Below are 24,650 nucleotides of genomic sequence, written 5' to 3'. Positions count from 1 at the left end.
GTCTTTTTTTTTTCTTTCTAACCCATATTTTAATTAACTTTTAAAAATATAAAATAAATCTTTGATTTACCCACTCCTGTAAATACTCCTGATTACCCAGTACGGGGTGTTCCTTAGATAGGAAGCTCATACACAAGAAAGAAAATACATCGATTTAGTACTAATACCATTGTTTTAAACATGATTTTATATGAAATGATATAGGAATTTGGGATAATATTTGAACTGAAGCTAAGCAATTTATTTCAGTCTAAATAAAATTAACAAGACCTAGTACTAGGAGATGTTTACTTACCTTCTAATCCGGATTTGATTCTTCGTCATACGCAGTTGGCTCTGGATTTACAATAAAGATGGCGGGAACATTAGAAGCGGAAAGAGTTAATAGTTGGATTTTAGATTATTCATACCAACGTGCTTGGAAGGAATTCTCAAGTACAAACAACATAGACTTACAGACAACTAGAGATTTTATTCAATGTACTAAATGATATAGAAATTGAATTAAGGTTCACCATATGTATGTATGTATGTTCTGGTAAATGCCTCCGATATCCGAAGAACCCCTCGAAAGCTGCGAGGGTACAGTGGCATCCATGTACACTCCCTAACGGGATTAATGGAGATGTGTCACTAACGTATATTTATACGACAACTATTTTTTCAAGGACAACCAATCCCCACCCAATTCAACACAAAGGGAGTGCTAGGACACCGGGAAGTCTGTTATTGTGGTGGAGGAAGCCGAAGTACTCGGAGAGAACCACCGGGCCACTCGGTGGAAACAGACAAACCAGAGAGATATCAGAAGGTTGATCTCCAGGTCAAAGTAGGGACACTTTGACCAACCGAGGCCCCCAACGTACCCATTCTAGTTTAAACTCCGGTCTGGGTACCAGAGATGTGTGTGAGAGGGTGAAAATTACCCTTCTAATGTACTGAGATTTTTAGCACCCCGAGTGAGAATCGAACTCGGGACCTTCAGCACTGTAACCATCGGTCTTAACCACTAGACAAATATGGCAATGTTTACAACCTCTTTTAGTCATGTTAGTCTTTACTTGAAGTTGATCTTTCAAACTATTATTCTTTCCAAAATACACAATGCTTTTATATATCTAGTGGAACTAGGCCTTCCAAATATCTGACTGAACCATTTTTTCTTTACTCAAATTGTGTAACCTAATTGTAAACACAGCCATTTTTGTGCATTGAATTTGTTATACTTAGTTGTTTATTTAATTTAATTTTAATGGATGGTAACCTTTCTCTGATTCTTATGATCCATAATAACAGACTTCCCGGTGTCCTACACGCTCCCTTGGGCGGTGTTGGGTGGGGTTTGTTCTGATGGTGGGATAATTTTGTAAAGGACACATCTAGATCTCCATTCTTAGGGAGTGTACATGGATCCGCTGTACCCTTGCAGTCAATCAAGGGGTGCGTCTAAATTGGCGGAATCTCGAAGTACATACATACATACATCATGTACATATGGTCATGATCATGATATAAACAAAGTTGCAGCTAATAATTTACAATGCACTTGTAATTTAAACAGCATTTATGCACCCATGCAAATGATGCATGTATTTACATGTGGCAAGATCGTGTGATTAAAATTGAGACTAGAAACAGGGAAAGTGTCTAAGACAAAGAGACAACAACCAGACCAAAGAGCAAAACAGCCTGGGGCCAACAATAGGTTTTTAGCACAGTGAGAAAATCTTAGAAAGATTTCAATCCTCCCACCTGCAAAACCTGTACAATTCTACCTAATGTTGAATAAACAAATAGATAGCAATACACACTATTAACATGATTAAACTTGGTTTAAAAGAAATCTAATTGTCCAATGTTAGAATAGGTAACAGAAGAAAATTGCACAAAATGACAAGATCAATATAAATCAACAAAGGACTACTACATTGTAGTTGTTACTGACATGCCAGCTTCAGATCTGAAAGGCTCAGTCTACACCTGAAGGGTCACCATATTTACCTGAAAAAATATCTTGCAGAACCTAGAGCTACTGTTCCATTATGAGCCAATTTATACATGAGTGCTAAATATTAACCCGAAACTTGATTATTTATATGTTTATATTAACAAAAGGTTTAAGAAATTTTTTTTTTAGGTAATTAAGGTTAGAGAAATAAGCAATTTGACCTTGTAATTTACTTGCAGGGATAGTAACCCAGCCATGCATGATTACCACAGAGAGAAAACAGAAAGTTCAGATTTTGTTGTTTTTATGTCGATTATCTGATGGCAGTGACCATACAACTCGTTATAGTGTCAACAGTGATATAACAGCATTAGAAGAAGCTCTAAAGAATATTGATAGTATTGAACCACTCGTGGGGAAAAAACATGCCAATTGTTTAGAGTCCATGAGAACCTCTGTCAAGAAACAGGTGAAGGTCAAATAAATACAAGATGAATAAATCTGAAATTGCATGGTTACCACAAGTACAGCACTGTAATTCTGGGGAGAACAAATTATTTAGGTGTTTGTGAAACAATATACTGGCCTGTACATCTCAAAAATAGATTTTTTTTAGGGTACAATGCATTCTTCAATGGTCATGATGGTACACCAGTTTTATATGAATTATTATTTTACTGTAAATTCAGAAATTATTGTGTGCATTTATTATTGCGATTTTGTCATTTTAGACTTAAATGCGATTTTAATTTTTACGATTTTGAGAAAAATCCTGTTAAATTCATATAAAATATTTCAAAATGCGAGTTTTAATTATTGCGTTTACAACTCAGTCGCATTTTTCGCAATAATAAAAACCTCGCATTAATTTCTGAATTTACAGTACTACATCTGATTTGTAAAATTGTTTTGTGAGTATTCTGTCATATAAGTATAACAGAATAGACAACACATGTGACAATTATACACAGTCAGCACGGTTAGCCACTAGTCCGATGCCCCAGACTAGTAAAATTTCATTCGGACTAGTAAGTTTTTACAAAACTTTGCATGGCCCAATAAGAAAAATGTCAGAATATTGATCTTCGGACTAGTAGTTGAAAAAGTTTTTGGTGCAGACTGTATACATGGCTTTCAATCAAACAAAAAAATATAAATGTGGCAGACAATTTGATCTGAAAAAGAGGGCATTCAAAGCTTATAGATTAAATATAAACTGATAACGAAATGAAAAAGAAAAAGACAGAAACAAAAGTACACAAGACACAACATAGAAAAATAAAGACTAAGCAACACTAACCCATCATAATTTACTGGGGGTGATCTCAGATGCTCTTGAAGGATAAGCATATCTTGCTCCACATGTGGCATCCGTCTTGTTGCTCATGTTATTGCAAACCAGGTAATTCATTAGGTCACATTTGTTAAAAGGGAACAGGATTGAAGTTACGACATTAGACACATATCTTATATAATTTGTGAAATAACCAATTGTGATGGCGTCCAAAAAATTTACAACTTTTTAGGGATTATTTAAACTTCACCATTCGGAACTCTTAGCTTCCTTGAAAATATATATACAGAACATTATACTTCTTTAACATCTGTTATGAATGATCAAAACGTTTGAACAATTTTATAACTTGAAAGTCAGTTATAGAGTACAATTTAATAGTAGGTACTAATATTAACTTGTTAGATTTTACCTTTTTATCAGTGCAAGAATTGAGTTGGTTGCCAAGATTGTCAAAGACCCTGTTTGCATATATACAAGGCATACATAATAGCCTTGATATTTACTTTATTATATATTATTTCAGGCTGTTTTAGTGTGTTGCAGAGCTGATGATTTTGAAGCAGGGAAAGATGTCTTTAAAAGGCTATGGAAGAAACCTTCATCTAAAGAGGAAAAGGTACTAAATAAATTGGAAAAGCAAGTTGATAAGGTAGGAATAAAGGTTGACCAAATTACAGGCCTCTTCAAAAATGTTGCTGTTTGTCCATAATCAGCAAATAAGATACAAGGGAGGTGAAGCATCATTTGTTGTCAAATGTGCATTGACGTCTGTGATAAAATTAATATGGAAATTTGTACGATATTTTTCTTTGTTTTAACAAAGTTCTGACCCGATAGTTTTGCAAATGAAAAATTCACAATTTGCATTTAGATAGCATTAGATGATACCTTTTCTCAAATCTGTACGAGTCGAGTTAAAAAATGACTATAAAGGGTAATAACTCCTGTTGATTTTTTGGAAAGTTTGCTATAGCTTGCTATAGCTACTTTCCATAGGCGTCGGCCTCAACTTCCAGTGAGACAGACTATCGCAATGTTCTGCTCCAAGATAATGTAGTACTAGTGTTCGAATTCTGGTTCTTGGTTATTTTGAGTTGCTACTCTTTTGAAAAGATTACAGCTTGAATAAAAAAGGAATAAATGTTTACCGACAATTCAGATGAATTTAACTTCATTTTGCAAATAAGTATCACAAAACTACTTTGCGGATCGGCCATTGGCTGAAGAAAATCAAAAGAAATCTACGCGAGGCAGCGTTTCATTCATGAATATTTCATGAATGAACATTTTCCCACACTATTTTTTTACTATGTATGATATTTACAACTGTTTATTATTGAATATGTAAAAGCCCGAGAATATCGAAAGAGTCCGGTATGCGAGAACAAGTTGATATTTGACCAAGTTGTCGGATAATTGACAAGTGATAATGGTTTGATTTATTTAACAATACACAGGTGATAGAATATAAAATAATCGATAATTATATGGCTTATGTCTCACGCCAAGAAATGTAAATAAGGTAAATACCGGCTTTAATCATTGTGTTAATAGAAAAGTGCATTGTTTTTGTCAAAACTGACATCGATCTGAAAGTTTTGATGCCAAACATCAGGAACATATATATTATTATGTTAGATATACTGTTCCCAGCAAACATCATTTGAAAACTTCTGTTATTTGAATACTAAATGTTTCACATTCCAATGTGGATATGAGGACCTTCACTTGTTCAGCATGCTCAAGTGCATCAAACTGACAACAGACATCAGAAAAAACGTTTTAATGACAATAAGTATCATAGCATCAGTATAATTTAAAAGCAACCGAGTCATCATCTACTTCTTAGAATATTATAGTTCAGTGTATCAAGACGGAGATCAAGCTAAAGACAAGTGCTGTAAAAAATTATTTAATAACATTTGTCACGGGCCATGTACATTGTACTAGCAAACTGACTTTCTTAGTGCTTAACAATGCAGTAGCGGATCCAGAACTTTTTATCCTCACACTTCCTGGGGCAGTAAAATTCTTTAAGATTGACCTACATGTATAATTAACAATGTGTCGTCCTAAGACTGATACAATGATTACTAGTATATCAAATAAATGGCTCAAAACAAAAAATTCAAAAAACATTGCCTCAATGGTGATTACACAGCAGAAACTAAAACGTGTTGTAGGGTTATAAGCACCTCAGATCAACATTGTATGAATCTAGTGTATATAAACTTTTTATTCCTGAGGTCATACTACTATTGTTATTCCCCCACCATAATGAGTTGTATCCTTGTTTTTTATGCAGTTAAGCTGCATTATGCGAGCACCCTAGATTTGTGTTCTACCCAATAAATGCTGAAATACTTGCCATTGTTATTATCTAGCTCGCTATTATGTTATATATAACTAATTGGACACTTGTTTAATACTTTTTATTCTGGATTACAAAAAATATGACCAGAAAAAACTTAAATGATCGTCGATTTATCCAAAAGTTTTAAAGTTACACATAGGAAGTAGTGCTTATTAAGAATCATTGTGTAGTTCATTATGACTTGTGCTTTTAGCTAAGATGTCAAAGAACAATTGTACGAAATATTTAATCGCCGAAAATCTCTTAAGACAAGTAGTTTAGATTTCCCAAATGACAAAAGTCGTAGGAATATTGTTTGTCATCAATACGTAGTACAACTACGTCAGTAGTCTATTATATAATAAGTTCAACTGTTCATGCTGTTGGCGGCAATGTCAAATTAGAAAAAGAAATTTCCGTAGCTTTTCAATTTGGAGGCAGGTGTGTAAATAAGCGGTGGTCCGAGATCCGCGACCTTCCACTTTTGCAAGCGGAATTTCGAATAGGATAGTTGGTTTCTAGCCACGCCCGACGTAGTCACCTTCCACTTGAAAGAAAATAAGAAATTACTATGCAAACCTTTTTACCATGTTCACCAAAGTCTCCAATTAAACGAGCTAAAAACTTATTTTTATCATTATTATTCATGACAGCGATGTTCATTTTGTTCAACCGCTAGCTTTATACAGAAAATCACCGACAAATATTGTATAAATTCGAGTTTTTAAAAATCATATCTGATTGACAAAAACAACATTGTAAACACATAACAATGGCGGCCGTGAAGACAAAATTTTACAATATCGGATCCGATTCCGGAAGCGGATAAGGGTAAAATTCCGGGTTAGGCGATCATTTACAAAATAAATCCAAGCAGGTGAAAAAATACATCTATGCATGGTAAATGAATATAAACACTGGAATTGTAAACCAAAAGATATATGTAAAAGAAAGAAAAAGCAGAAAAATATTTTATTCAGAAACTCAAAATTACTTTTTGACAAATTTTAATTTAAAAATCCAATACAAAGTGACAGCTGAAAACAGTATATCTAACAATATACATGTTCATGGTCACAGTCTAAATTTTCTTTATAAATAATAAATGATGATAATGCATGTGAGATGCTTTTAAAGTGTAAACATATTACTGCAATTTCGAAGGGTTATTTGTTTTTCTCAATTTTGAAGGATCAATTAAAGCTGAGACTACTATAGTAGTCTCAGATTAAAGTAGCGGAAAGTTTCTTTCTTTATTTTCACAAATAATGCAACTATATTATATATACCTTAATGTAAGTAAATCATATGATATATAGGTGGCATTCTTTGTCCCCACCCCTAAACCATATGAGGGGCAGATCCAGGATTTTAGGTTAGGACGGGCGCAAACTTAAATTTTTGCCGAGCAGAGCGAGGCTAAAAAAAATTTGAGGTAAAATTATCGGAATATTCTTTATTAAGCTGAGAACAACACATGCTTTGCAAATTTAAGGGGTGTAATCAAATGAAATATAGGAAGAGTCGCTGGGGGTCACCCCACCCCTCCTGTTTTAGAATTTAAAAAAATGTTCGAGATCCCCACCCCTAAACGATATATATTCATGTATGGGACAATATAACAAATCAGATGAAATATAGGGGGAGTCCCTTGGGTCACCCCATCCCCCTCCTGTTTGAGAATTTAAAACCCGTTGAGATCGCCACCCCTTAACCGTATATATTCATGTACGGGACAATATAACAATTCAAATGAAAGATAGGGGAGTCCCTGAGGTCACTGTTCACCCTCCTGTTTGAGAACTTGGAAATGGTCAAGATCCTTACCTCTAAACCATATATATAACAATAAAATTATAAATAATATAACAAATCAAATGAAATATAGGGGAAGTCCCTGTGGTCACCCCAACCCTCCTGTTTGAGAACTTGGAAACGGTCGAGATCCCCACACCAAAACAATATATATTCATGTATGGGCCAATATAACTAATAAATGAAATATAGGGGGAGTCCCTGGGGTCACCCTACCCCTCCTGTTTGAGAACTTGGAAACCAATGAGATCCCCACCCCTAAACCATATATATTCATGTTTGGGACGATATAGCAAATAAAATGAAATGTAGGGGAAGTCCCTAGGGTCATCCTACCCCCAGTGGCGGATCCAGAAATTTTCAAAAGTGGGGCCCGCTCCAGTCACGCTTCAGTGATTCCCTATATAAACAATCAATTTTTTTCCCAAAAAGGGGGGCCGGGCCCCTGCCCCCCTAAATCCTCTGCTGACCCCTACCTGTTTGAGAACTTGAAAGCCGTTGAGATCCCCACCCCTAAATTATATATATTCATATGTATGGGACAAAATAACAAATCATTTACATTTACTATTGGCAGGTCAGTCAGACCTCACCTTTGATCCCTGTTGTAGTGAACATTTGTCTGATTCGTGTCTCATAACTTTTGTACTATAGAACACACACTCAGTTTTCTTTCCAGGGAAACTAGTCCATTCATACTATTACATGTTTATACTAAGTCAAATTGAACTTCTAGCAGTCAAATAAAACCAAGGTTAACTACCAAGTAGAACAACTGCAATCATTGGGAACTTGTACCACTGCAGACTCACCATAAAAAATATACATTGATATATGCATTGCTTTTGAAACCTTGATAACATATAGAGTAGACTATTTGCAATAAATCATTAGATAAACATGAATGTACTATATATGAATGTTTAATGTTGAGGCAACATTGCCACGGTTTTCATAATTACGGTTGCCTTGGTTTTTGGTTAACTGCCTTCAGCGCTTACAGCGCTTTGATTTCTATAAGTATGTACGTCCCTTACTTGTACGTACATCCATACATCCCAAACTTGATTTCTGTTTTCTTTCTTTAGTTTTCCTGAACCAAATTTTATGAAACTTATACGCAATGCTTATAACCACAAACCACAAGTCAAGCTTGAATTTTGTTGGCGTCACTTTTACCATTCTAGTTGTAAAGGGGTGAAATTTTCAGTTTACCCTATCAAGTATATATACCCTTATATATAAGTTTGACTTGTAGCTTTCTTCGGTTATACATTTATCAGGTGAAATTAAAACAGTCTTAAAATTTAGAAGTATAAACAAGAATGTGTCCATAGTACACGCATGCCCCATCTGCACTATCATTTTCTATGTTCAGTGGACTGTGAAAATGGAGTAAAAACTGTAATTTGGCATTTAATTTAGAAAGATTAAATCATAGGGAACTTCTGTAATACTAAAATAACGAGGTCCAATTTGTCAGCAGTAATTAATATTACCAATAATTGATAAGATCCAGGTTGACGGATTCAAACAGAAAGATTTTGAAAGCAGAGAAAACTGTGCATCTTATATACTGCATGACTTTATCAGATGACAATCCCAATACTAAAATAAGGCTTACGCATAGTTATATACTTTAATTCAGTCACAGACCCAAGATATCACGGGTGTGTTCTAGTGTGTACTAAGTTTCAAATTGATTGGACTTCAACTTAATCAAAAACTACCTCGACCAAAAACTTTAACCTGAATGGGACAGACAGATGAATGGACGGACGGACGGACGCACAGACCAGAAAACATAATGCCCATAAATGGGGCCTAAAAAGTGTATTTTGGAAATTGCTGGCAAGACAATAGTTTAGTTTGAAAAATCAAAACTGTGATTAAATACATATTTGAAATAATACACGTCTATAACCTACATGACCTATTTAAAATAATACACATATATAGTTGCAAACTTTCCAGAGGTGCTATCCAGCACTTTGATTTAACAATTTCAATTATATATTAAAACAAATATTTCTAAATTTAGATACAAAACATATGAAAAAGAAAATTCTGTACAAAAAAGGACATGGACAACATGATTTAGAAAGAAAGGAAAGTCTTATTTTTGCTTGATTTATCATTATGATCTAGAAAGGATCTCTTATCAGACTTATTTGTACGACATGATAATTGATTTGGTTAGGCAAATAAGAAAATCAACTAACTCTCCAAAATGGTGATCAAGGGAAATAACTCACAATCCAATTTATTCATATTCCAAAACCTATCTATTCCTTTGAAAAATCATGATGGTTGCTGGTGATTTGGAGTGACCAAACGCTGATTTACAAACCTGAAATATGTTTAATATATCGATTGATTATACATTGAGATTTTCAGTGAATTGTCTGCAAATTGACAGCCTTTACAGTAAAAAGATCTGGTTACTTTTAACGGAACTACCTGGTGTTGCATTTATTATGCCCCACCTACGATAGTAGAGGGGCATTATGTTTTCTGGTCTGTGGCTCCGTCCGTCTGTCCGTCCGTCTGTGGTTCCGTTCGTCCGTCCAGGTTAAAGTTTTTGGTCAAGGTAGTTTTTGATGAAGCTGAAGTCCAATCAACTTGAAACTTAGTACACTTGTTGCTTATGAGATGATCTTTCTAATTTTTAAGCCAAATTAGACTTTTGACCCCAATTTCACGGTCCACTGAACATAGAAAATGAAAGTGGGAGTTTCAGGTTAAAGTTTTTGGTCAAGGTAGTTTTTGATGAAGCTGAAGTCCAATCAACTTGAAACTTAGTACACTTGTTGCTTATGATATGATCTTTCTAATTTTAATGCCAAATTAGATAATTACCCAATTTCACAGTCCATGGAACATGGAAAAGGATAGTGCGAGTGGGGCATCCGTGTACTTTGGACACATTCTTGTTTTTTATGTATTTTGGATGATCATCAAGCACCAGATGCTAACCATCAATAGTAAAAAATTTGATTTGCCTTAAAATTATGCATAAAATTTAATAATTATGTGAATTTGGTTTAATGAAAATAAAACAGGAACATATTCTTATTAACCCTTTCACCGATTGCTGCCCAGACAGAAGCTACTCTGAGACGATGGCTTCCCTGGCTACTATTACTCAAGTGGGAGATCTTCATAATAAATGTCAATAAAAACTTGTTTGTAGTTATTTGTGTATTTATTTCATTCACTAACACCATGTTCACAGTTTTGTTCATGTTTTGATAATTTATTCTTCATAAAATATTCAAATTTTAAAATTTTCGGCATTATCTAGGTGAAATTCTCAAAATTCTGCTCTAAGACCCCAAATCGTAATTTTTTAACCCAAAACGGCAAAATTTTCAAAAATTTTATGAGGCTGCACAAATTCCTCGCACTGAACGATGTCCATTCCAAGTGTTTTGTACATAAAACGACATTTTATGTCAAAAAAGTATACTAGTTTGGCTTCAATTCTTCCATATTCTTTCAAAAAAAATGTTTCCTCATTTCAAATTCTCGTAAATTCCGTAAATTTCGTCTGATTTTGACACGGTTTTCAACAAACGGAAGCGCCATGTTTACACTTTCATCCGGGTATTCATCAAAGAAAGATAACTCATGTTTTCACTGTTTTGAGCGGGAAATATAAAAGAGGTATTCCGATCCCGGTAAAACGGGACTCATCGTCAGCTGTCTGAAGCGTGAATCCCGGTAAACCGGGACTCATCGGCGAAAGGGTTAAAATATGAATATCACTTCAAGTTTGTATGCATTTCTGAAAAATGTTGACTTGTTTTTCACTGTTAAGGTGTGTGTACAACATGTACATGATAAACAGTAGGTTACTACATATAAGAATAGTTTCCATGATGTCTTATCGTTTCAGAATGCAGTGGAAAATTTACAGAAAGTTATAGCTTCCAATGACAAGGATCATTCCTATATTAAGTTTAATACCTATGAAAGATTTCTGAAGAAATCTGTGGAATACTTATCAGACATCCATGACAGCTTCAGCATACCATACTTACTGCAGGTATTTAGAAAACACATATAATGACAGCTTTAGTATACCATACTACTGCAGGTATTTAGAAAACACATATAATTACAGCTTCAGCATACCATACTTATTGCAGGTATTTAGAAAACACACATAATGACAGCTTCAACATACCATTCTTACTGCAGGTATTTACCAAACACATAAAATGACAGCTTCAGCATACCATACTTACTGCAGGTATTTACAAAACACATATAATAACAGCTTCAGCATACCATACTTACTGCAGGTATTTACAAAACACATATTTTTATGTCCCCTCTGTAGTGTCTATCATTACAACCTTTAGTGTACCTTAAACAAATGTTATGAAACTTAAACAGAATGCTTATTACCACAAAACTTAGATCATTTTATATAACCATTCTAGAGTTATGCCCCTTTACAAATGGAAAAATTGCTTCTGTTCTCTCACTTAAGGTTGACACAACCAAATGTTGTGAAACTTATACACACTGCTTATTACCACAAAACAAAGACCAAGTTTAAATTTTGGTGATGTAAATGTAACCATTCTAGAGTTATGCCCCTTTACAAATGGAAAAGCTGCTTAATTTTTCATTTCTGTTCTCTAACTTTAAGTTTACACAATCAAATGTTATGAAACTTGTACACAATGCTTATTACCACAAAATAAAGATCAAATTTATTTGGTGGAATCACTTTTTGTATTCTTGAGTTATGCCCCATTACAAATGGAAAAAAATCGTCTCTGTATCTAACCAAAGTTTGCCTCAACGAAATGTTATGAAACTTATACACAATACTTATTACCACAAACCTCAGATCAAGTACAAATTTGGGTAGTTTCACTTTTATTGTTCTTCAGTTAAGTCCCTTTAAAACTTTATATGATATGCAAGCAGGGGATCATCCGAGTCCCATGAACACATTCCCCTTTTTTCTTATGTTTTCCAGAAATATTTTTTGGTTAAAATGTCAACCTTTAAACAGCTTGTTATTGTTAGAACCATTATTTGTAATACATAGAAAAATGGAAAGGATAAAAGATTGATTTTTATCTCTACTGTCAGGACTATATTTGAATTTGTCATGCATTAAGCTCTTTGTTTAACCTAAGTTTGACTTACACACCATCTGGCTACCCACAATGCACACTTCAAGTATTTATTCGACATATTAAAGAAGCACAATTGAATGTTCCCATTATAAACTTTTTAGAATAAAAAAAAAACCCTGCCTATTTATTCTGTTTTTATTGCATGACATACATAGTTTATGAAAACATTCTGACCTGTTTGTCCTGACTGACAAAATATGGTGAGGTCCATCCTTATAACATTTTTTACTGGTCTAATTGTCTGACTTTTACTGTTGACAAAAAGTAGGTTGCAATATAATTTGTTTGATCTAATCCTGAGTCTAATCCTGAGACTGGTGTTTCTGCTTCCACCTTATATGTTTTCATTGGAATTTGTAATTTTTCGAATGAACCAGTTGAAACAATAAATGACCACCAAATTTTTTGAAGGACCAGCACTGTTGGTCCATGATCTAACAAAATACAAAAAAGCTTTGTGAACTCTGGTAAATTGGTAAACCCATATTTAATTTGACTGTTTGATGAGATTGACACATTTTCTGTATTCAACCTTTTTTTTCTTGACAATGTGCCAAACCTGAATATTTGTATTTCTGGACAGATGAACATACATCATATCAACTGTTGCTATAAGCCACTGAGTACTAGACCCATTCTGCCATTCCATTAATATTTATGAACATTTTTTTTATTTAACTTCATCAGAAACGCTCAAAGCCAAATAATTCAAAGCCAAGGATGTATAAGAACAGAAATGGTGGAAGACCTAAATGACAAAAAAAGGACATATTTTGTTTATTTATTTATACCTGTTTCTCGTTTTATATATAGATTTGAATAGTTTTACACTAGTAATTTAGAGGCCTTTTATAGCTTGTTGTTCGATGTGAGCCAAGGCTCTGTGTTGAAGGCCGTATATTGACCTATAATTGTTTACTTTTATAAATTGTTATTTGGATGGAGAGTTGTCTCATTTGCACTCATACCACATCTTCCTATATCTATATAAGAGTACTAACCAAATCCTTCAAAGGTCAACTTTGCAAACATTTTTTTCTTTACACATGCTATACATATTTCAGGTGTGCAAATAATAATTGATAATATTTACATACTTCTTCATCTATAATTACATATTTTTCCAGCAAGCTGAGTCTTATGAGAAGAATAGCCATATGAAGGATTTAATGAAAGGAACAATCAAGTAAGATTAATGTATTTCACTGTACATTTTATCCCCGCTCTGCAATAAAACATAGGTTTGCTGTTTGGCAGCGTTAGCATCATCAACACTGAATAATTTGTGATTGTTATATAAAAATTCAAAAGTAACATTTTTTCCTAGTTTCGGTTGTACAACTTGTTAATGGTAAAAGGTGGAAGTAAGTCATATCATAGTGGTTGAAATTTTAATGAAAATCAACAACATAACATTATTTGATTTGGAATATATGTCGTTCTTGAAAAATTAGAAGCAGCCTTGAATTATAAAAGAGTCAATTCACCTAGAAATTATTGAAATTAAGAATTATAGTTAATATTTAATACTGTTTTGTATTTGTAGATTTAGTAATACAGAAATTCAGCATTATATGACAAGTAATGACATCAAGACTCTGACACCAAAAGCTCAGCAGAATCTGGAAACTAAGTTACAAAGGATAAGAGAGACTGTAAGTTATCTATAGATTATCGTTGATTTTCTGGCATGAGCTGGTAAGGCCAAATGAAATATATGCGTGGTTCCAGTAACCCTACCTACCCTACTTTTTAGTCTCTAAAATAGCCTACCCTAAAGATTTTTTGGCCATTTTTCATTAAGCACTGTTAAAGTCAGAGTGTTGCTCCCATAGACTCCATGTAAAAATAAAACATAAAATAAAAAAAAATCCCTCCCTACCTACCCTATTTTTTTTTAAAGATTTAACTGGAACCACACATACTATTTTATTTGGCCAAAGGCGAAAGCGAGAAGAGCAATCAAGTTGATATCCAATAATAATCTGTTTACCGCTATTTTACCTATGACAAAGTTGTCAATTTTATGTCAATTTCATTAGCAAAACCATGTGCCTTGCGATAATTTTCCATCTCAAGCGAGTAGCATGATATGAAAAATTATCACTAAAAAAGATCAAAGGAAAAATGCACAAAATAGCAATAATGTTTTGTAAATTTTGTAGATTCATTATTATTTGTGGGTACCAATTTTTGTGAATATCATCAGTACTAGTGAAACCATGAAATTAAAGGTTCAACACAAATTTAATGTTGGGTTGTATGGAAACTTTGGCAAAATCAAATTTCCATTAAACTTCAAGATTTCCTCATTACATGAAATTGGTACCCATGAAAATGAATGAATCCTCAGTAATGGTACAGGCCTTGCAAATCCATTTGGAATTAAATTCAGGTAATTGAAATTTATTTAAAAGAGATTTTTGTCTTTTGGAAAAAAAATAAAATGTATATATAGCAAAGCCATAACATTTGAAATGAGTAATGTGTAGTTTATTTGGAGCACAATTGTGTTTTATTTTCAGAAGCAAATTCAGGAAAGTGAGATAGAAGAAATGGAAATCAGTGTAAATAATAACAACACAGAATCAGGTTAGTGGATCCCATTTTCTGTCGGTTTGAAATTTAGTGGGTATGGCATTTAATGAGATGCATAGAAAAATGGATGATTCTGATTTACATTAGTCACATGTTTCTTGAAAATCTTCTTGAAATATGTATGAGACCTCAAAAATATTAGATTTTGAAGAACTTAAAAACAAAAAAAGCATCTAAACAGAGAACAGTCAAACCAGTATTGTACAGATTGTCATGACATACACATGATACATGTATCTTACTTAATTGACAGATTTCTAACTTGAAATTCGCTATTATGTTTTGAGGTTGAAGAATTGATGAATATGGGTATATTTTCTTTTATAAACACAGGTGTATCTGTGCATTTGCTGTGTTAGAGATCAATTGATTGTGATTTGAGTCATTGGTCAAATACAGATCAAAATATAGTCATTTAATCAAAATGCAAGGCAGAGGATGCTATAAGAAAACAGAGATGCTTGTTCAGGCCTTTTTCCCAACAAAGACTTATGAATTTTTCATGATGATTTAATGACATCATTTTCTTTTGGCAAACATGGGCATGTATACATTTCAAATGTACTGGTACACTTGTACAAATGGAAAAGTCTTTAAGCATGGCTGGACCTATATACATAAAAAAAATATATACATTACCATTATTATTATACCCCCGCTTTAAAAAAGGGGGGTATACTGTTTTACCTCTGTCTGTCAGTCCGTCCGTCCGTCCATCAGTCCGTCCGTCAGTCAGTCCGTCCCACAAAACTTTCGTCACATTTTTCTCAGGAACTACACATCCACCCTTTCTGTAATTTGGTATCAACATTTATATATGTCAGCCATACCGTGTGATGCGTTTTCAGATTCATCACTTGACAACTTCCTGTTTACCGAACACTTGTATGATTTTACACATGATAGCCAAATTGAAAATTTTCGTCACATTTTTCTCAGGAACTACAATACAAGGATTTCTGAAATTTGGTTTCAGAATTTATATAAGTCAGCTTTACCGTGTGATGCGTTTTCAGATTCATCACTCGACAACTTCCTGTTTACCGAACACTTGTATGATTTGTGATGCGTTTTCAGATTCATCACTTGACAACTTCCTGTTTACCGAACACTTGTATGATTTTACACATGATAGCCAAATTGAAAATTTTCGTCACATTTTTCTCAGGAACTACAATACAAGGATTTCTGAAATTTGGTTTCAGGATTTATATAAGTCAGCTTTACCGTGTGATGCGTTTTCAGATTCATCACTCGACAACTTCCTGTTTACCGAACACTTGTATGATTTTACACATGATAGCCAAGTTGAAAATTTTCGTCACATTTTTCTCAGGAACTACAATACAAGGATTTCTGAAATTTGGTTTCAGGATTTATATAAGTCAGCTTTACTGTGTGATGCGTTTTCAGATTCATCACTCGACAACTTCCTGTTTACCGAACACTTGCATATTTTTACACTATTAATATTATCCACTTGCGGCGGGGGTATCATCAGTGAGCAGTAGCTCGCAGTTTCACTTGTTTACCCATGTCCATCTTTACATTCATCTCAAAATCAGTTTACATTCTCTTACTTGACTTTATGAAACTTATACAAAATGCTTATTGCAACACAACAATTTTGAATTTGGGTTGGTTGCTTTACCATCTTGATTTATGTCCCTTTATAACATTATATGCAAACATGTACACATTCTCCATTTATTTATAAAAAAATCACATCTATTTTCTGGTCTGAAAATACATTTTTTCCAAAGAGAATCTTTATTCCTGTATAGATTTCAGTAAAACTTGTCTTTTTAATCTTATAATGATATATTTAAGTATAATATTTATTTGTTTCAGATGAGACAGAACCTGAAGAAAATACTTCCAGGTTTGTACAATTTTTATTAGCTTGACCTCTACACCACAATTTGTAGTACGACCACACATTTTCATGTACACTAAGTTTTAAAGAGGACAACTCAATCTAGGTAATCTTAATAAAAATTGAACTTCAGACCAAAAGACAAGGGTGTGTAGCCTACATTAATGACCAAAACCAACCACATGGCATGCTATAAATGATTCTCAGGATAAAAAGGATGTTAAAAAATTCAAAAGAAAACTTGAATTGTACTTATTACATTTGAAGAAGGAACAAATAAGACAGAGGACCAAAAGACAAGCACTGGACTACAGTTTCCAGGTTGTGGACAGACACGTTAAATCTCTGTAAAGTCTCAAACTGGTCCCTAACCACAGTGTTGTACAGAACAAACTGTTTGGAAAGTTGAAATTGACTTGTGGTATAAGTACTGAACACAATTAACTAAATGACAAAGTATAATAAGTACTGATGAATTTTTTTTTGCAGTTACTAAAGCTTGTTCAAACAACTTTTAGAGACCATGTTAAATATTTAGAATGACATCAAGTTCCCATAAGTTGATTTTATTTTAAATCTTTCAGACTAAGAAAGAGGAGAAGTGGTCGACAGACTAGTACACCAAAGAAGTTTGATAATGGAATCAGTGACGATGAGAGTGGTAAGTAAAAGATAGTTCACAATGTTTAACATGGGCATACTTAGTATATTCAATCAAAAACTACTTGCTCTTAATTATTGCATTAAACTTTATATGCCCACTAAGGAGCATTGTGTTGTTCAGTCTGTGCATCCGTTTGTTTTTTCGTTCGTCTATTTGTTCATCAGTTCGTTAGTTCATCCATTTAACTCCACCTTTTATATATTGTTTGCAGATATCAATCTTAGTTACAATGCTTGAGCAAACATGTATACAAACAAAGCAATCAAGTCAACCAAACCTTTAACTTGCTAGCATTATGATAAAGCTGTAAAAGTATTAAAATCTGGGTATCATTTCCTTGCTCTATTTTGTCATGGGGACTTAAATAATAAATGATATAACAATAAGATTTCACTTTCTGACTCTATGACTCACCATGGTAAAAAAATACTTATGGCTTGCCTTCAAAATTTCTTTGTGAAAACCCCGTTATTTTTGGAAAATGAATTTTTATGACTGATTTCTGAAAATTTAGATCTACAAATGTCATGAGACTTTTTAACCAAGTGGCATACATGTGCATTTTTTCCATTGTAGTAAAAGAGCATCCAACAACTGTTTGAAAAACAAAATATTAAAGAAATGATTGAATGAACAAATAATTTCCATGTCTAATATCCTTTTTTGTGTAATAATATAAGATGACCTGGCTCACAATATCCACGATTCTTTGCTTTTTCTTTGCAGGCAGTGAAAAAATATCACCTCTGCGGAAACGTCTTGGACTGGAAGCTGAATCCTCCATTTTAAATCCCAGGAAAGGGCAAAGAATTCCATGGAATTATAGTGAATCAAGAGACTTCTATAAACAAGTAAAAAAGCATGGCGTAGGAAACTGGTCTAAAATAAGGGACGAATTACATACATTTAGAACCAATGTACAACTTAAAGATAGATGGCGATGTATCTTAAATAATGAATCATTGATTGCAAAATTGTATAAAGAATGTGGAAAAATGTGAATAGTTTTGATTGTTAGACCATTGCAAGTAATGCTTAGTTTATCAAGCATCTCCTCCTGGTCTGTTAAACTTCCTTTTCACAGATGAGATAATGAGATAGTTAGTTGATTGGTGTTCAATTGTTGTCAACTCTGCTTAACAGTCAATAAATAGAATTTTGACACAGCCTTTTCAAGAAATTCTGATCTTGCTTGATCAGACAAAATTATTATGAATTAATTACGGTAGATAATTTGATTATATCTTGTTCAAGAATGATTTCTTGTAAAAAAAAAATGAGAAGTAAACTGGAAAATTTTTGCGGTCTTATTTTCACGATTTACCAAAAAAATCTAGATTAGCATCATTTGGAATTATCGATGTCCCTGTGCCCTATTTAAGATCTTTTTATAAATTATTTAGAAATGTACAGTTTTAATACATGTATTTAAATCTAGTGATAAAACCAAATGGCAAGCCTAATATTTTTAAATCTTCATGTGTTTGGATTTCCGTAAAATTGAAATATTTGCAGTCTTTTAATTTCCTGTTTCAACTTTTACCACTTAAACATGTTAGATAGTGGTATTAAAACTGCTGCCAAAATTTCCCTGTTAACTGTAGTATTAACTCAAGATTTTTTTCGAGTCTTCAACTTAAGTTGAAAAAACGAGACATAGCGATCCTAAATTGCGTCGGTGTCATTGCCGGCGGCGGCGTCCACAAATATTCACTCTGTGGTTAAAGTTTTTAAAATTTTGATAACTTTCTTAAACTATACTGGATTTCTACCAAATTTGGACAGAAGCTTGTTTATGATCATAAGATAGTATCCAGCAGTAAATTTGGTAAAAATAAAATTCTTTTTTTTCCCCTAATTCTACTTATAAATGGACTTTTTCTGCCAGCAAACATTACATTCACTCTGGTTAAAGTTTTTAAAATTTTAATAACTAACTTAAACTATCCTGGGTTTGTACTAAACTTTGACAGAAGCTTGTTTATGTTTATAAGAAAGTATCCAGAAGTAAATTTTGTTAAAATAAAATTCTGTTTTTCCGTATTTTACTTATAAATGGACTTTTTTTTTCTACTGGGAAACATTACATTCACTCTGTGGTTAATTATTAAACATGTAAGTTAATCTTTAAAATAACTTTGAGAAATTGTTTAAATATATTGACATAACTTCAGTTTCAAATAAAAAAAAACTGTATGATTTTAGGTTTTGGAGTATTGGGACTTTATTGTACAATATTGTAGGATCTCTGAATATGTGTATTTTAGTTTGTAGTACACACCTTGTATTTTCCCATTTAGCGAAAATTATACCGGTACACAGCAAAAATTTAACTTGCCAATTGCTTATACAGAAAAAAAATGGATATACGGTATATCCAATTTACAATAAGTCTGATATAAACAATTAACAATGAATATACTCGATGAAGTATATGAGAATTTTATGTGTATTCTAGTCTAGACACCATCTTATTTACTATCAGACTGCTGATAGTCACATAACCTGATATAAACATAAAACATAACTATAAATAGATGGTGACCTTGTGCAATTGGATTTTTTAAGGTATGTTTGATTTCATGTTGTAGGTTAAAAAAAAATATTATTGTTTTTACCTGTATAAGATTTATTTTTAATGGATCACATCAGTCAACAAAATGGTTTACTTTTGTTTCACTTTAAATGTTGACATTCTTTTCCTTTTAATGGCCTTAAACAATTAATTCATGCGCAACCAATCTCTAAATTGAAGGTCACATGAATATTGATTGAAACAAACAAAATCATATTCATATATATGTATCTCGTAGCTAGTGCCCCTTTTATAATTTTCCACAATTCACCAATGTAGAAATTAATATCAAAATCCTTTTAGCCTAACTACATTTTGAATAATCACAACTATATTTTTATGTTGTGAAATGGACTTTTTTATGTATGTTTTTGTTAAAATTATGTTTTATGATCAGACTCTAGTTTTATGAAAAAACATTCATTTAATTGTTGATAATGCATTTTTTTTGTAATGTATGTTTTAATATTATTATTGTAGGTTATAATTAAAAATTCTTCTAAGCAGTCAAAAGCAAAATGATTATATCATGATCATAAAACATAAGGTTTTTTTCCTTCTCTAAAGGTCCCAATTTATACATGTTATATACAAGTAATTGTCTAGTAACATATACATGTGATTTATTAACAATGTTTCATTTATTACAGTTATTCAAATCATGTATTGAAATTGAAAATAAAACTCAAAAGATTTGTTGTGTCTAAAGTGCTTCTCTAGATTTACCTTTATTGGGAACACTCGGCCGCAATCCCAAAATTTAATAATTCAAGGATGTCCTAAAATTCAATGTATGAGAAATATAACCGAATGGGGCCAAAAAAGAATAGCTTAATCCATCTGATGTAAACTTTGTATGAGGAGTTGGAGCCTTAGTTTCACCTGTTAATGTTTTTTAGTTGGTGTGTCATACAATGCACACATGAGGCTCCATTAAGATCCTCCTTTAGGTTTCAAGGTCTGAGTTAATCGTTGCCTCAGATCACCAGGTCAATTTGAAGGAAACTAAACAGTTATCCTTATATTGTGGATTCATAATTATTCATTGGATACCAATATTTGTTGGTTTTGTGGGTACAGGTGAACCACAAATTAAAATGTTCAAGGAATTACAAATTTCTATAAAGTAAACCATCACATTAAAAAACCATCACCTAATGGACTTACGAAAAGGCAGCAAAAAGAACATGAAAAAGTTAGTACAACAAAAGCACATAACTGAAAAAGTATAGAGATTATAAAAGAGAAAGGCTGAACTTGAAAAGAAACCCTTTTTAAGAATTCTTCCAGTTACTGAAAGATGGCTCCTGTTACATTGCTTTGGCTCCTATACTTGAGTGTGAACTCACATTACTATAAGACGTGTCACAGTACTTTTCTATCCCAAATTCATGTATTTGGTTTTGATGTTATATTGGTTATTCTCAACGGATTTTGTCTAATGCTTAGTCCGTTGCTGTGTGTGTTACATTTTAATGTTGTCGTTGTTCTCCTCTTATATTTAATGCGTTTCCCTCAGTTTTAGTTTTTTACCCCGATTTTATTTTTTGTTCATAGATTAACAAGTTTTGAACAGCGGTATACAACTGTTGCCTTTATTTTTGGCCTTCATTTAGTGAAATCATGCTGTCCAACAAAAATATATATGATTATCCTTTGGAGTAGATTTCATTGAGCAACTTTTGAAAGTAAGACACGAATTTAACATAGTCGGGAGTTCAAATGCAGAAAAAAAAAGAAACATCAAATAGTGTTGCAACTATGAATTAGCTATTTGACGTTAACCCATAAACATGACTGAAATATTTTAGGTACATGTATTTAAAAGTGAATTTCAACTTGTGCATTACTTTTTTGTATTGTTTAAGTAGCTAGAAGATCTGAATGTTTCATACTTTGTATGATGTCAAGAAGTTTTTGTCCGGCATATGTTTTTTTTTTCAGGTTACCTCATTTTTATGGTTCATCAACTTGTTGAAGAAAATATGTTTTTTTTTTTGTCTTGTTAAGTTCTCACTAATTATGAGAAATAGGATAACTATATTTGGTATATGAGATCCTTTAAAAGTCTACATGTCTGTCAGACAATGTTCACCTGACCTCGGCATCACTTCATTAATCAGTGATCATAGTTAAGTTCTGGAGTTCAAGTACCTATCAAAGATACTATAATTAGAAGGTGGACTGTATTTGGTGTATAAAATGATTGCAAGGAGTACATGTTTCACCTGAAGGTCACCAATTTTTTTATGGTTCGTTGGACTATGTTAAGTTATGGTAAGGTGGGCGAGAACTTTAATTAGTGTTTGATTGTATGGTGTATATGTTGGTCTGACTGCCTGGTGTGCTTCAAAAGTCAGTATATTGTTTTATGGTTAATATATACAAGAAGATGTGGTATGTGTGCCAATGAGTCAACTCTCCATCCAAGTTACAATTTGTTAAAGAAAAACCATTATAGATCAAAGTAGGTTCTTCAACACTGAGCCTTGGCTCACACAAAACAGCAATCTTTAAAGGGCGCTACTTCAACATCGAGTCTTTGCTCACACAAAACAGAAATCTATAAAGGGCCCTACTTCAACATCAAGTCTTTGCTCACACCAAACAGCAATCTTTAAAGGGCACTACTTCAACATCGAGTCTTTGCTCACACCAAACAGAAATCTATAAAGGGCCCTACTTCAACATCAAGTCTTTGCTCACACCAAACAGCAATCTTTAAAGGGCCCTACTTCAACATCTAGTCTTTGCTCACACAAAACAGCAATCTATAAAGGGCCCTACTTCAACATCGAGTCTTTGATCACACAAAACAGCAATCTTTAAAGGGCCCTACTTCAACATCAAGTCTTTGCTCACACAAAACAGCAATCTTTAAAGGGCCCTACTTCAACATCAAGTCTTTGCTCACACAAAACAGCAATCTATAAAGGGCCCTACTTAAAAACAGAGCCTTGGCTCACACCTAAAAGCAATCTATAATGGGCCCTACTTCAACACGGAGCCTTGGCTCTCACCTAACAACAATCTATAAAGGGCCATACTTAAAAACAGAGCCTTGGCTCACACCTAAAAGCAATCTATAATGGGCCCTACTTCAACACGGAGCCTTGGCTCTCACCTAACAACAATCTATAAAGGGCCATACTTAAAAACAGAGCCTTGGCTCACACCTAAAAGCAATCTATAATGGGCCCTACTTCAACACGGAGCTTTGGCTCACACCAAACAACAATCTATATAAAGTGCCCTCAAAATTACTATTGTATTACCATACAAACAGGAAACCAACAGCCTAATCTATATAAAAAACAAAAAACGAGAAACACTTATGAGCACCTAAACAAGCAACAACTACTGAACATCAGATTCCTGACTTAGGACAGGTGCAAACATTGCAGTGGTATTAAGTCTATTTCTCAGATACTATAAGCTAAAGGGTAGCTATATTGAGTGTATGAAATGATTAAATAGGGTAAACATATCTGTCTTACATCATTTTCATGGTTCAAAAAGTCGAAAACTATATAAGCAATAGATAAACTGTATTTGGTGTATGGAATGGTGTAAAGTATACTTATTGGTCTTGTAGGGTTCACCTGGCTGCTTCTACAATTACACACAACACTGATAATGTTAGTTTTATGCAATACTTGTTGTATAAGCATTTTCTCTAAGGCTTTCAGCATGACATTTCATTTTGTTCAGAAATTATGTGTAAATGGACATTTTCAGTCAAATGAAATGAAATGAAATGAAATGAGTATGCAAGACATATGTACATGTATTACTATCTGGCGGCCAAGGCGTAAATTATTTTTAAAAAACATTTAATATTATGTTTCAGAAAATAAAAGACCTATATGCTCCATTCCTTGTATGCAGATACCTTATGTTACGAAATTTCTGTCTGTCATGTGTCCCTAACCTCATTTTCATGGTTCAGCAACTGCTTGAAAAAATTGAATTTATTTGTCTTGTGAATTTCTCACTTGTTATAATGTAGGATAATTACATTTGGTAAACAGGTTCCTTGCTATGTCTACATGTCTGTCAGACCGGGTTCACTTGACCTCAACCTCATTTCATGGATCAGTGATCAAGGTTAAAGTTATATAATTACCTCCGTTTCTCAAATTCCTTATTCTTATGGTTAGTTGGTCATTACAATGTTCAGTTTTAGATGTTTGGTCTGTTCTTCAAGTACAGGTACTATAACCAAAAGGTGAACTTTTTGGTGTTTTGAATTATGGAAGATATATAATGTATCAAATTTTGTGACATTCTGGCAAACATGACAAAAACATGGACAGAAGTAGTACTGACTTAAATTCTTATGCAGAAATGATCAAGAGACTCAAA

At 33.1% G+C, this 24,650-nt stretch overlaps 1 protein-coding gene across 2 annotated transcripts; it reads left to right on the top strand.

Annotated features, from left to right (window-relative positions):
* The first annotated feature begins 321 nt into the window (after positions 1-321).
* LOC143075632 (telomeric repeat-binding factor 1-like) lies at positions 322-20,980 on the top strand. 2 transcript variants are annotated; one of them, XM_076251121.1, is made up of 10 exons: positions 322-480; positions 2,188-2,417; positions 3,769-3,861; positions 11,312-11,461; positions 13,700-13,758; positions 14,119-14,227; positions 15,098-15,164; positions 17,022-17,052; positions 17,631-17,707; positions 18,437-20,980. In XM_076251121.1, exons 1-10 carry the CDS (start codon positions 354-356, stop codon positions 18,709-18,711), a joined length of 1,218 nt encoding a protein of 405 aa, XP_076107236.1. In that variant the 5' UTR covers positions 322-353; the 3' UTR covers positions 18,712-20,980. The 2 variants fall into 2 exon arrangements, with proteins under 2 accessions (XP_076107236.1, XP_076107235.1); XM_076251120.1 differs by having other exon boundaries at positions 3,769-3,894.
* The last annotated feature ends 3,670 nt before the right edge of the window (positions 20,981-24,650 follow it).

The sequence above is a fragment of the Mytilus galloprovincialis genome, chromosome 5 (genome assembly GCF_965363235.1).
Source record: "Mytilus galloprovincialis chromosome 5, xbMytGall1.hap1.1, whole genome shotgun sequence".
NCBI classification, from domain to species: Eukaryota; Metazoa; Mollusca; class Bivalvia; order Mytilida; family Mytilidae; genus Mytilus; species Mytilus galloprovincialis.
Note: the sequence above shows the minus strand (reverse complement) of the source record. Positions and strands in the feature narration are given on the sequence as shown.

Coding starts and splice junctions, on each gene's coding strand:
- LOC143075632 (XM_076251120.1), top strand. CDS start 354: ATGGCGGGAACATTAGAAGCGGAAAGAGTTAATAGTTGGATTTTAGAT. Junction 2,418..3,768: donor GAACCTCTGTCAAGAAACAG/GTGAAGGTCAAA, acceptor ATATTATTTCAG/GCTGTTTTAGTGTGTTGCAG. Junction 3,895..11,311: donor TGGAAAAGCAAGTTGATAAG/GTAGGAATAAAG, acceptor TTATCGTTTCAG/AATGCAGTGGAAAATTTACA.